At 30.1% G+C, this 14,753-nt stretch overlaps 1 protein-coding gene across 1 annotated transcript in view; it reads left to right on the top strand.

The window, feature by feature from the left end:
• Window positions 1-14,753, top strand: part of LOC111625244 — a 211,495-nt gene that overhangs the window by 3,317 nt on the left and 193,425 nt on the right. The window contains exon 2 of the mRNA XM_023368340.1: window positions 13,501-13,692. Within this exon, the coding sequence (XP_023224108.1) occupies window positions 13,501-13,692 (192 nt within the window). The remainder of the gene's footprint in view (window positions 1-13,500; window positions 13,693-14,753) is intronic.

Below are 14,753 nucleotides of genomic sequence, written 5' to 3'. Positions count from 1 at the left end.
TCTGGTTTTGATTTTCATCCATTTAATTCCGTTTTTGAGATTAAGGAAAGACGGACGGACAGACGGACGTCCTTCTGAACCTATAGATTTTCACTGTCGTCCGTCTGTCCGTCCGTCCTTCCTTAATCTCTTCAATCTTCCTTAATTCTCTCTTCCCGATATTGGCGCTGTATTAAATATTAATAATAATATAATTAATGCATTAAAAATTAGAATAAATTACTTTATAATTGCATTTTACAAATATGTTTTATTTTCTACAGAACTTAAGTTATTGAAGTTGTAAATTGCAGAAGTACTTTATGGATATTCTATATTATCATACCTTTCTTAGACTCTTAGATGCGTATGAAAAATTTTAATTTAAAATTTTTTTTCATTTATATAAATTTGATAGGGTCACAATCAATTTAAATATTAAAATATTTTATTTCCATATAAAATAAATCCATTATGTAAATAATACATTTTTCTGTAAAATTAAATTAAAAATTAAGGTGCAGTCGTTGAACTTCTCTGCGAATGATTAATAATGATTTTTATGGATATTTGATAAAAATAAATATTTATAATTGAATTTTTATAATAGAAAATATGTTTAGGTAAATAATTATTTTATGTTTAGGTAAATAATTATTTTAATTAAATAATAATTATTAATTATTTACCTAACAATTTAACAACGTTATAACGTTGTTGAGGAAAGATAATTAATTTGTAATCATTAAATTATCGCTGTAGGATTTCCTTTATCAGTCGTAAAATTAATTCTGTGAGGTAGGAATTAAATGCTGGAGGTTTGAAACTGAGCATATAAGTCATAACTCTTGTTTATGGCACTTAGTCAATGGTAAAACTAATTCCGTTATACATGTCATTTAACGTCGCAATTTCTAAGATCCTGTTGAGGACGTTAAGTGAGGATTTGCAGTACAGAAAATAATTTAAGTGCAAGAGAAAGTGAAAGAATAAAGGACAAGGATCCATGCGCAACAAAAGAAGAAACAGCAAAGAGCAAAGATCCAAGTGAAAGGATAAAGTACAAGTACAAGTGAAAACTTCTGGATCAAGTTTAGAACGAATGCAAGGAAAAGTGCAAGAACTAAGTGCAGCGATATCTAAAGATACATATATATATGAAAGACATCGGCAGTACACAAGGTGTATAGCCGGCGAAAAAGAGGGTAAGGGAAGGGAGAAGAAGGAGGGAGAGAAGATAGACAGTAGAGAAAGGTAGGATCCCTCTGAACGGCGTACTGTACCCACTACGTCGGATGTTGGCGTGCAGTTTTTAGGCTGCAAGGCCGTAGTCCCCGAAGGATCTAAAAGAAAACCTGAGTGTAGCAAACACCAATAATTGAGTGCCGTCAAGAATAGTTAAGTGTAGAAGTTACGCCAAGTGGCTGTTAGTAGGAAGACTTATAGCTATTTAATACTAATAAAATCTAGCTAGAACGAATCTTAATACTATTAACAGCTAGCCAGCAGTGTGAAAACAAACGAACACAACGACAAACTAGACAAAACGAACGGACCGACAGCAGACAAACGAGCAAGACCCCAATTTATTATTATTATTTATTTATTTTTAAACATTAACTTACTTGCTAACTAAACTAACCTACCGTAACCTAGGATGAATCAAACCAGACGACTAAAGCTAACAATCCTAATCTAATTTAATTAACCTAGCCTATCATAACCTGACCGGAAACCAAGTCCCTAATCTAACTTACAATTAGGACTAACTTAAACTAACAGAATTTAGACTGAAAAGAAGATGGAAAATAAGAATTAAAATACAAAGTTGAAAGGCAGCGATATACCGACAGTTGAGACAATGCAAGGGAAAGTTAATTGCCATCTGTGCCCCCCCGGAGTGAGTGCTCTCAAGAGCCCCACTAAGGGATATGAATGCGAGTAAATGATGAAACATTGTACGTGTGTGAATGAGTTGGTGCGAGTTACAAGACCAGTTGTACCCTTCAAGAATATCAGCTCTCATTAAACTATCCCTAATGCGATTATACCTATTGAAGCGAAAAACTAAGTGAAGTGGTGTTTGGTCCTCCTGAATACCACAATCGCATCGTAGATTGTCCCCAATGTTAAATCTATGCAAGTACTGTATTGCTTAAAGTTGCCCTGTCCTGTAAGTAGCTGAGTGAGAGCAAAAGTGGCGAAGAATCGCAGTAGTGTGTACCAGTGTACCACTTGTGTCATGGTCCCTGTCTGTCTTGCCAGAGAATGAAGATTTGCTTCTTGGTGTGATTGTTGATGTACGAGGTAGGAATGGAATTGAAAGTACTAGTGACTGAAGACTTTGCAGCTTGCTTGGCAAGACGGTCAGCGGTCTCGTTGCCGAAAACCCCCGCATGACCCGGGACTCATTAGAAATCTATTCTAATATTGTTATCTAAGTGTCTGAGAATGTGGTGGACGAGTTTTAAGCGGCTATCAGGCTTCGCAATCCTGTGTAAAGCTGCCAGAATAAATGCGATAGTATAAGTATTGTATTTTGTCCTTCATACGCCTAATATAAATTCTCATGTAAATAGCTAAAGTTTCCGCCTGTGCTATTGAGCGTGTGTACAGTACCTAGAAGGAAGCAAGCGTTGTGAAATTTGCGGCCTAAGTCTGAGTAAACTACAAAAGCGGCACCCACATCGTCACCCATCTTGGAACCGTCAGTGTAAATCCTAAACATGGATGATTACCTGGATCTTTGAAGTAAACTTCAGGGGCAAGCTGATGGGAGGGGTGGTAATCGTAAGTCGAGAGGGTATTTTTGTCGATGCTAAACTTTTTGATTTCATCGATCAAGATCAAACTGAGGAATCTTACCTACTCTAATCATTTTGTCGACATCCGAGTCGCTATAATCTCGCCAGGGTAAGGTGACGAGATTTTCCTGCCAAATAATAGTCTACGTTTAATTTCTAAGTCGATATGGGTCAACCCTGACATTACCAGAAGGGCACTAGTGGGTGCGGTCCTATAAGTCTTACAAATGCGGGGAGCTGCAATCCTCTGAACAGATAACAGTTTTTTACGGTCATGGAGTTTGGCGTCTAAGTGGCCCTAGATCTATATGGCATAGAGGATTGCTGGCTGCATTGCGCCCCTCTAAATAAGCTTAGTAGCGTTAGGGCCAAGGTCCCATGTGTTCCTAGCAATACTAATGAGGGCGTTGGCTGCCTTTTTACTTTTGTCCGTGATGTATTTGATGTGGTGTGTGAAGTTAAGTCTCTCGTCAAGAATAACACCTAAATATTTAATTTCCGTTGTTTGCTTTATTCTGTGAGCACCTGTTCGAAGGGTAAGCTTCCTGACGAGTGGCGTGTTTCTACCAACTATCACGCTTTCACATTTGTCTGTGTTAATAGGTTACCTATGTTTAATACTCCACTGGTAAATGTTTTTGAAAATGTCGTTGGACATGTCCTGTAAACGTTCACTGTTTCTGTGTGAAGCTAGGATAATCGTCTTCCGCATAGCCCTGTATGCGGCAGCCAGGAGGTAGGGTGTCGTTTAAGTGCAGAATTGAGTTATAGGCTATGTTCCAGAGACCAGGGGCCGTATTCTGGTCACTGTCTCTGGTCTCTCGTCTCTCGTAAGCCGGTCGCTGATTGGCTAATCCAAATGATTAGCTAATCAGCGACCGGCTTGTGAGAAACGAGAGACCAGATACAGTGACCAGAATACGGCCCCAGGACCAGACCATTTATTATTCCTCTGTACCTTTGGATACAGAGGAATAAGTATAAAAGAACAAGTATAAAAGATCCACCAGTGGCTGAGTGGATAAAATCACTGAATAATGGTCATGGTTTCGCACCTCGCCAACGGGTTGGTCACATGGAGTTTTCTGGGTTTTCTTCACATTTGTAATACCTAAATAGGGACCAGTTTCCCTTAGAAAGTTTTTTCGTGAGTCATCCTCCCTCGTCGGATTGCCATAAAAAGATAAACGAAAACCAAACCAAACAACGATAAAATATCTTTCATTTAATGAAATATAATTCAATTATTTTGACGAAAATAGTAAGAAAATTATTAAATTATGTAAATTATAACTCATTTTATCTAATTTTATTCTAATATACATGAATTATCTTCTAGAATTATATTAGTTGGAATCTAGCCGTTTGTTCGTATCCAACAAATTCATAAATATTCCAAAAACAATTAAAACATTTCAATTTTCAGGATAATTGAGAAAATTAGTGTATTTGTAATTATATTTCTGTACATCCTGAAATTGCTATTATAAATTAAATTTCGAAAGGTCAAAACAAAACACTGTGGCAAGATTGGATTGATGAGATAAGGCAGCACATTTTATAAGAGGGGTGCCTCCTGAACAGACTTTCTATGGGAACAGACCCCTATTTAGGTGTTAGACATATGTAAAAAAATCCGAAAAGTTTCACGTGACCGAACATTGGCGAGGTTCGAACCCGTGATTATCAGTAATTCAGTGGATTCAACCACTGGTGATCCAGCTAATGATTTTTAATTCATGAATAAAATCAAATGCTCTACTTGAATTTTTTTTTATCGAGGCATTGCCTCAGTTCTTTAACGTTAACAAAGTACAGTGCATTTACAGATTTGCTGAAAAGTCAGTTAACTGTTTGAGAGTTTGAGCTTTATTGCGAAAGTTAAAAAAATCCTTGCAACTGAGATTCCCTGTTCAATAAACAATTTGCAGAATTCAAATACATTGCTACGATTTGATCTAAATAACAATTTAGGTTAACTGCGTTATGGGCTAACCTTTATATACAGTTTATTTTATATATATTTGACATTAGAAGAAAGCCATTTGTAACTTTGTCTTTTGAACATGCTCTTCTATGGACATCGTTCTACCATTAATACTCTAAAATTTATAGTTTTAATCACCACAATAAGCTGAAATCTTTTACACTGAAACCTGTGTAAACCGGAATCTCACGGTACTAAATAATTTTTCCAGTTTGGAAGGTTTCCTTGTTTAACAGGTTTCATTTAACATAGAGAATCGATCCATTCTGAATAATTTTTTCCGTCTAGGCAGGTTTCCATTTTATTCAGGTTCCGCTTTTGACAGGTTTTACTATATTTAATATGTAAGATAATTTTTACGAATTTTTTTATTAAAATAAATTTCATTTATGCCGTTTTATTTTAAATAAATGGAGGGATGAGTGAGGGAATATGACCCAACATTCTTCTGTGTTTCTATTGTTTTTAATTCACTCTGTTACGTAAAATTGTGAAAATACTTCTAACAGCAGAAATTAATTTTGTTTGATTACAGACTTACCTTTAATTAAACCATTGATAAAGCTATTTTTTCCCACAGTATAAACAAAAAGTATTTTCTGTATTATTACTTTCCCGAATGTTATATAACAGAGGGAAAGTATGGCAACTGGTCAAAAAATACAAAGAGATCTTCACCTTCCATTCAGATGACCTTCAAACATTAGAAATGCAAAAAATTTTGGGGAATTTTGTATGTATGGATGTTAGTGTGTTTGTTTGTGTGGGTGTTTACTCACTTTTAAGCTTAATAACTCCCGTGTTTTTTATTGAAAATTCCTGAAATTTTGCAGGGAGATATGTTAGGAGGATTAATGCTATTAATTAATTAAATTTTGGTGGTTAAAGGTCGAGGGGGTGGGTAGATACAATGAATATTTTACTCGTTGTTAGCGTATAAAGCTCATCTCTCCCATGAAAATTAAGTTTTTTGCCTTTTCATTATAATTAATAATATAAAAAGTTTTTTAAAAACGAAATTTCATAATAGATGGAGCCACCATAATTTTAAATTTTCATACCGGGAAAGTTACACAACTCAATGCTGGATATTCTTTTATATTTCTTTTCGATTATTTCTCGGTAAATTCATCTATTCTTTACGATTTTTCGGAAATTTATACAGAAATTTTTTTGGTTTATCCTACTAAATAACTAATAAAAAAAATGTAATTCAGAATAAATAATATTTATTTTAAAAAATTTATATTTTGTATATTAAGAATTTCTTATTATGGTCTGTTTCTCCATCTTTCCATCCTTAATCTTGAGAATGGTGTTAAATAGATAAAAGTCGAGACCAGATATGGAAAATTTAGGTGCAGGCGGCCCTATTTACTATATAGGAAGTTCCGGTTTATTTATTTTTGCCAAATTTTATTATTTAATATACGGAAGGTGTTAATAACTAAGTAACTCGAGTCTCTCTCAATGTCTTAAAGGATTGGATTGATGAAATAAGATAATGCTACTTATGGACGATCTGCTAAAGGAGGACTTTATATGGAGAACTGATACCTGTTTTTGTATTAGACACGTGAATAAAACCAAGAAACTCCACGTGGACGGGCACGTTGGTTGGGTGCGAACCCGTGACTAACTACCACAAAAATTATTCAAAAAAATATTTATACAGTATATCTCAATAGTAAATTACAGTATTGATCGATTAAATATTATTTATTCTCTTCATTTCTTTTATTAAGCATATGATTAGAAGCTAACGTGTAAAATGATACTTTAATAAATAATCTAGCTGAATTCTAATTATTTAATATATTAAAAAAACATTCATTTTAATTCACGTCAACAATATAGGCCTATATAATTCCACAGTTTAAATTACAATTTGCCGGATAAATAATTGCAATTACCAGTTAGGAAATTTAAAAATAATTCATTTTGTTATTTAATGATATCTAATTTACATGCTGAATTTCGATATTCAAACTGAACAAAGGGAGTCAATTATTTAAATATTGTGAAATTTAAACCAGTTTAAATTTTAATTAATTAATTATTATTGATTTAAATTAATTTATAACATTTTATTTTCTACGAAGAAATTGACTGAAAATAATTAAAATTAAGCTTACTCCTTCTAGAAAAATTTCTCACTCAACCCCAATTTGGAGCTTTAAAATACACGATTTTATAAGATTTTATAAGATTTATTTAATTGATTTTATATTTAAAAACAGTAGATATATTAAAAAATAAGCATATTATTAGACTCTAAGCAGATTAAATCTCAAACTCTCACACGCCAATACGTCAATACGTGTATCGTGTTCCCTCCAAATGGTAAAATCTAAATATTTCTCCAAATAAAAATATATAGGAAACATTTTATAAATAAAATTTGACACGATGATTTATCTACTAACATTTTTAGTTTATAAAACTCTACAGTTCAGCTCATAAACACTTAATAATTCTCGACATTGATGTATTACAGCTCAAACACTAATGCACACACCGCCATCAAAGTCAAAAATAAATGCTGTATATATATTAAAATGAAGATAAATTCTCTACGATTTTAATTAGGACACGATCCTTATCCTCTTGTAATCACTGGCAGATAAACAGGATTGTTTATATTTAAAAGAAATGCAGAAAAATCGATGAAACTATCAAAAATAGAACCATGCTTTAATTTTGTTAGATCCTGTTTGAGTGGAGGATAAACTTATTAACTAGAGGCACACCCAATAAGAGGTAAACGAATGATTGGATACTCGTAGTGTATCCATTAAATGTCACCCACGTACGTTCTTTGTTGTTTGGGTTCACTGACATTTACTCTGCTCCCTCCTACCTATTTATACACTAATTTAATGTTCGCTAAACTACAAATTATCAATTTATCCTTAAATATTAACCTGTATAATTAATATTTTTAATCAGATTTAATGCTCCTGATTTTATTTTAATTATTATTCAAATTTTCACTTTACTTGTACTCAGTTGTAAGCGCTCCTTCCTTCCACTTAACGCTTATTAATCTGGAAATTGTTTAGTTTTGCCTCTACCTTAAAGTGTAATTATTTACCGAAATTTTTAATGAAATTTAAATAAATTTAATATAATTTTTCTCCATTTAATTAAATTTTTAACGCATTTTTTTCTTATTAAAAAAATCGAGTAAGTTTCTTTATTTTCTACTTTGATTATTGGAAATTAAAGTGTAATATTATTTTCACGGTGTTTAATTATATTAAAAGTTTCTATTTTACGTTATAATTTAGTTAATAAGTAAGAAATCTTAACGAATAATCTATTTTTGGAGAATTTATCGTGCTTATAAAATTACAATTATAATCTTAATTGATTTATTTTTATCTTCGAGCCTTAATTAAACAAATAAAAAGTAATAATAATAAGTAATTTTTAATCATTGAGTTTCTAAGTAAAAACTTAATCTGCTTTCTTCTTTATATAATATATAAAAGAGATTTTTAAGATTCTTCCCGAAGTAAATGTTACAATTATTATAATTAATACGAAAATATTTGATATTTTACTATAAAAATTGCAAAGTTCTCTTATTATTTATGTTTTTGTGTTTTAACCGCAACTTTTTACTATAATTAATTGCTAATTAATCGCATTTTTATTAAACTTTTAAATACAATTATAAGCTTAATTAATTATTTATCAACATTTTCGAGCCTTATTTTTTATTTTTAAATGAAGCAATATTTGACATTTTTTAAAATAATGTCAAATTCTCTCTGTTACTTACTATATAATATACAGTTACAAAAATATTTAAATTTTTCTTAAAGAAATGTTAGAATTATCATAATTTATATAAAAAGTAATTAAATTTTTCCAATAAATACTGTACTTAACTTTAATTCTTTAAATTATAATTAATCGCACCTTTATAATACTTTACAAATCATAATTTTAAACGATTTATCTTTATCTTCAAGTTTTAATTTTAAAAAGTTTAAATAACTTTTGCCTTTAAATTTTAAATAAAGATTTTAATTAAATTTATTTATTATATAATATAATATATAAGCAAAATTTAACCTATTAATATTCGAATTTCTACCTTAAAAATGTACAGAATTCTATCAATTTAAGCTTAAATTTTTTTCTTATAATTAATTGTATTTTTATGATAATTTTCTTTTATAATTAAAAAGAATATTCAATAAAATTTTAATAAATTTATTCCTCATTTAAATGACTTTGCCCATAAATAATAAATCGTTAATCAGATCATCTCTGCACTCAAACTGTTATAAATTCTTAAAATTACATTCATAAAATAATAAATATAATTTAGATTTATCGAAAAACTTTTTTTTTAAATTATAAATTATTTATATTGAACGTTTTATCTTTTAAATTATTATACTTAACTCCTGATTTATTTTCCTAACGAACGTTAACATAGAAGAATATGATTCTATCAATAAAGTAGTGAATTCTGCTCTTATTTCTTTTTTTAATACTCGAAGTAATATTTATCTATACGTACATTGGACAGAACTAAATTATAGTTTGGATGCAAATATTGATTTATTTATCATGTTGCTTGGTGACGTTTATTTTCTTTTCCTTTAAATTACATCTGTCGAAATAGCCTGTAAATTATACTTTCCTGCATGCACCCTGTGTATAGCAGTGAAGCATCATTTACAGGCTTCGGAATCATTTACTATTATTCTAATTTAAAGCGAATTTACTTATCAAAAATTGCAGAACTGTAATCGAATGCTAAATTAACAATAAAATTAAATTTGCATACTGAATTAATATTAATTATGAAGTTATTTAAGTAATTAATTTTAATTAACTGTTTTGGTAAAATCGCTGTCTTCTTGATTATCCGATTTCGATTCATTTTTCATAATAATATCATTATTATTTAAAATTTCAGCTCATCTTCCTCGACTGTGCAAGTGTACGCTGCTTTATACAGTTGTACGCGTAGTAATTTTCCATTAAATATTATCGGAAAATATTTATTTGATCCTATGCAATATAAAAAGTGTCATAAAGTGCAATTAAAAAAATACAACATCCAGCATATTGACATTGATTGATTGATATCAAATGCGAATCCGCCCTGAACTAAAAATCTTTGAATTTTTCCATTTATTTTTATGATTTTTCCTTTCAATATCCAAACCGAATTTAAGATGTGGATGAGAATTTCAGATATTTGAATAAAATCCTTATCACTTAATAAAATCACTTATTGAAAACTATAAATATCATCTTACTCGTACAATTATACTAAGAGAGGTGGGATGGAGTCACAAATATGTGGACACTCCTTTATATCTCCCACATACTATGAGATAAAGAGGAAATTTACTTTTAATATATGTAATTATTACACCCAGTAACAAATAATTTCAAAATTTATTTAATATTCTACCATTCGGAATGATTATCCATCAAAAACAGAAGATAAAAGTATAATTTACACGAGTAATTGAGCGTAGAATCTTTGCTAATTAATACGGAAATATGTAAATAAATTGCTTAATTATTCCTTAAAATGTAATATTTTGGGCGGAGGTATTGTCTATTAAACGGAGCTAATGTATGATTTATAACTAAAGCAAGCGAACAACATAAGTAATATTGATTATTGGATAAATCGTTCGTACGTCATTTCCATGAAGTGTCAAACCTCCACGAAATTTCTAGATCCCTCTCCTATTCTTTTTTCCCACTATCGCATGGCGTACCCCACCCCAAAACCTTAAAAAACAGGATAAACATGGAAGATAATTTAAGAAATCGAGATATAAAGTAGCGCAGAAAATAGTTGAATATGAAAAAAACGGATGAAACGTGACGTTTAAACTCTTAATAATAAATCGATGTGGCCAGGTAAGAGAACAGGTAGGATAGCGCATTTTACGTGTACAGTCTGGCCAAGCCGTGTTACGTCACAGAGACGAGCGCCACTCGGAAATTCAGGCGTGTGGTTTAACGTGTTGCGGTTCTCCCCGCTTGTTTAGTTCACTTTTAAAGCTCACACGCAACAAGCATTATTCCATTTCAAAAACCTTTATCGAATGATAACCGACATCGTTCATTCCCTTTGATAGACCTTTAAATATTTGTAGATGGAAAGGATCTTATATGCGGGTGAGTAGCACCATCCTATTTTTTTTTTCTTTCTTTCTTACCCTCCTGTTCTGTGTAACCTTAACACACATATCTCACCTAGATCTAGTTTTATATTCGCTTAACTTACTCGGAGAAGGAGTAGGAGGGAGGAATTTATTAATATTTTAATTGTAATTTATATAGATAATTCGGTAAATAAGGGAAAAGTGTGTGTGTCAAACTGGTCGTGGGTGATTTCTCCGTTTTATATACCTGTCACTTTTATATTAATTATAAAGAAAAATCGGTTAATTGTTCAAACTCCTTTCTTTATCCTTCCTAAAGGCGATTTTTCTTCCTTTATCAGCAATTTCTTAATTATTCGAACGTTATTTTCGCGTATTTAGAGTTAAATCTAATTATTTTTCTGTTATTTTAAACAATATTTTAATAATAATAATAATAATATAAATTCATTTTATGTATATTTTCTTAAATAAAATTTAGTAAGGAATTATTCTAAATTTTTTAATAATTTTAAAAATATTTTAATACATTTATTATGACTTTTATAACTGATTAAGTGAATTTATAATTACAAGTTTATTAATATGTAATATGTAAATAGTTTCATATTTTAATTTATAAATTTCTTTTTAGTTTAAAAGTAAATTTTTGTTTATTTATGATAAATAAATAGTTTTAAAGTTAATTTTTAAAATTTATTTGTATGAAAAATTAATAAGTTTATTTTAAAAGTAATTATTTTAAAAGACAATTCTCTTAAACTTTTAAGTATTTAAAAGGCGTCATAAAGAGCGCACTAAATAAGGAAAAATTTATATAATATATTATATTAAATGATACATTTTTTAGTATTTTTTAATATTAATTTTATAGTGTAGAAATAATAATAGATTCTTACCAGAAAATGGCATCAAGCTTCTGATATTTTAACTACGCATAATTAATCAGGAAAAATTGACAATTATTATACAATAAATAAATTATTTTTACTTTTATAAATTGTTTTACAATATTACTCTCTTATTTTTATGCTAATTTTATAAGATTTCAGTGTTAAAGTCATAACAAGAGCAAACTAGTTTAACCTTTGTCTAATGTTTAAATATATAATTAATCATAAAAAAATTAAAATTTATTTAAAAGATAAACAAAATTTGATTTTTATTAATTAATACAGCTTACGTTTTATGATTTTATGCCGAATCTGAAGCTTCCTGTGTCAAAAGATTAGCAGATTTCCCCCATAAGGAAACAACTAGTTGAGGCTTTTTATTAACGTTTAAACTGAATAATTAATCGGAAAAATCAGAAATTACTTAAAAAATATATTAATTGAGCATAATATATTGTTTTAATATTAATTTTATAAGTTTCTAACACATAAATAACCAAAAATTCCCATCAGCAGACGACTTTCTTAAGTTACATCTAATGCTTTAGATACGTAATTAATCAAGGAAATTTAATAATTAATTAAAAATTATGCTATTTTATGGCCTTATTTTATTATAATTTTGCTTATTTTTCTGCGTGTGTAGGTCTCTGGTAGATAATAAAAATGTTGATTTATGTGCCGAAGTTAGCGAGATTATTAAGAGTAGAGCAAATGTCCTGCCAATGACTCTAATGGCATTCTGACAAGTTGCCCATTACTGCTTTAATGAAGCGTATTCAAGAATTAAATACATTTTTAAAGCATAAAATATGATTCCGCGGCAATTTTACAGGTCGCACATTCACATAATGGAGATAAAGTTCCTCCCTCGTTAAGATGATGAAGAGTTTTGGATGCAGAAAAAAAATACACAGCATCTTCTTTGATGTTAATGCGTGGCTATCGTTTATTTTGATCTACGTGATGTAAATTTCCTGAATAATTTATGCAAAATTAATGCCACCATAGCAATAAAATACGCGATAATTCCTAAATTTAATTCTTGCGAGTCAAAATAATTCATTTTGGACACAGAAATGCGGAGAAATTAACGAGTTTGAGTAAGTTTACTAATAGATTTAAATGCATTTTGGAGCATAAAAGTTAAATATAATCAATTCTTGCTAACGTCCTGTCTCTCGATTATCCGACATTATCTTATTCGTGTGTTTTATAAATACATGCATTAAATTAAATTAAAGAATTAAATTTATAATAACATCTCTGTACGACTGCAAAGAAGAGAGACGTTTCACGTCATTCGTTGCCTTTAGTCAGGCTTAAGCCTGCACTGTGAACTCTTAGTAATTCGGCACTCTGTATAGCACTCCTCCGTGCAAGAAATGGCCAAATTAGCAAGAGTGTATGTATTAACATCATTGAATCTGTAATGCGTATGGAGAAATTGTAGTGCCTTTAAGTTATGTGGTAATGAGCAGTAAGGCATACAGAAAAATGGTAAAGTAGCTTTTAATTTATGGGTTAACTTAAAATACTAGAAGGAAGAAAGTGTAGCAAAGGAAGACAATCATAAAAAATAGCTTTGTGAAATGGCAGGTAACATTATAATGGTTGAGAAAGAGTAGTAGAAAGGAGTTTTGGTTTACAGCCTACGTAACCCCGATCGACAAACCTTCTTTCAGGTTATGTCATCACCGTCTGTTTGACCATTACGTTCGTCACGTGTAGAGGAGCACCCCGCACTCACCAGGAAATGGTATTGTGTGGAAGAAAAATCAAACTATCGTCCAAAGAAGAGCCGGAGGTGACAGCATTCGTCTCTCATCCCTTTTTAGACGTCACATTAGGGATCGTGCCACAAGTCGAGTACACAGGTAAATCTTTGATGACTGTCAGATAATAAATCTATAGCTCTTATATTATTCAATGATACGCTCTCTAAGGAGCGGGGGGAAGATGTGTACAGTACGCGTATATCTCCTTATTAATTCATAAAATATCCTTTTGTCGTGGAATGATTTACAAGAGGCGAGCGTGCGTGTGTGTGTGTGTGTCTGCGCGCTTCTCCTTACCAGTTCTATTATTGGTAAGAAGTAAAGTGAGAAAAGTGAAGGTTACTTCTGATTCTTCATTCTTCGATTCGATTGTTATTGGCTTTTCCTTAGAGGAAATGAATCCAATTTATTCGAGAGCTACTCCAATCTGACAGGGATTTTTTTTCTTTATATTTATAAAAAAAGAGGGATATTTTCCCTCGAGAGATTTATAAATCCATAACTCGATTGAAAATTTCACTTTCGAAATAAATGATAGAAATATGTCGAAATTCTTATTAATGTAACCATGTAATGAATTTAANTATTAATGTAACCATATAATGAATTTAAAAAAAAATGGCGAAATCATAGGAGGAGCTTTGATTTTATTTCTCTACTTTTGAAATTAAAGTTCTTTATTACAGCTTGCTGGTTTTTTAATTATTTAATTGTATAATTCGAGGGAAAAAAAATCGATTTTTTCGTTTGTTAGAATAGTTCTAAGCTCATTATTTTAATCAGAATTTAGAATTTTTATTTTACTAAAATATTTTAGATTTTTTTTTGTATAGTTTTTGGTTTGAATTGAGGAAAGACTTGTTTGAATGGCTAAATTATATAAAATTTTAAGTAATTGTAAGGGAAAATTGTAAGTGATTCTAGGGGAAATTGTAGGGGAAAATATAAAATTTGTAAAAGAAATTACAGTAAACGTAGAAAATAATTTTAGAGAAAACTGCAGAGAAATTATAATTAATCGTAAAAAAATTTACTGAAAATGTGTAAATAATTTTAGGGATATTACGGCGGAAAAATTTTTTAAGTAATTGTAAATAAACTTGCAGGAAAAACTGCAAATTTATTTGCAATTATTAACTTAAAATACTGTATAAATGTAA

This window comes from Centruroides sculpturatus, unplaced genomic scaffold (assembly GCF_000671375.1).
Source record: "Centruroides sculpturatus isolate CEXI.00-Female unplaced genomic scaffold, Cexi_2.0 scaffold317, whole genome shotgun sequence".
NCBI classification, from domain to species: Eukaryota; Metazoa; Arthropoda; class Arachnida; order Scorpiones; family Buthidae; genus Centruroides; species Centruroides sculpturatus.
Note: the sequence above shows the minus strand (reverse complement) of the source record. Positions and strands in the feature narration are given on the sequence as shown.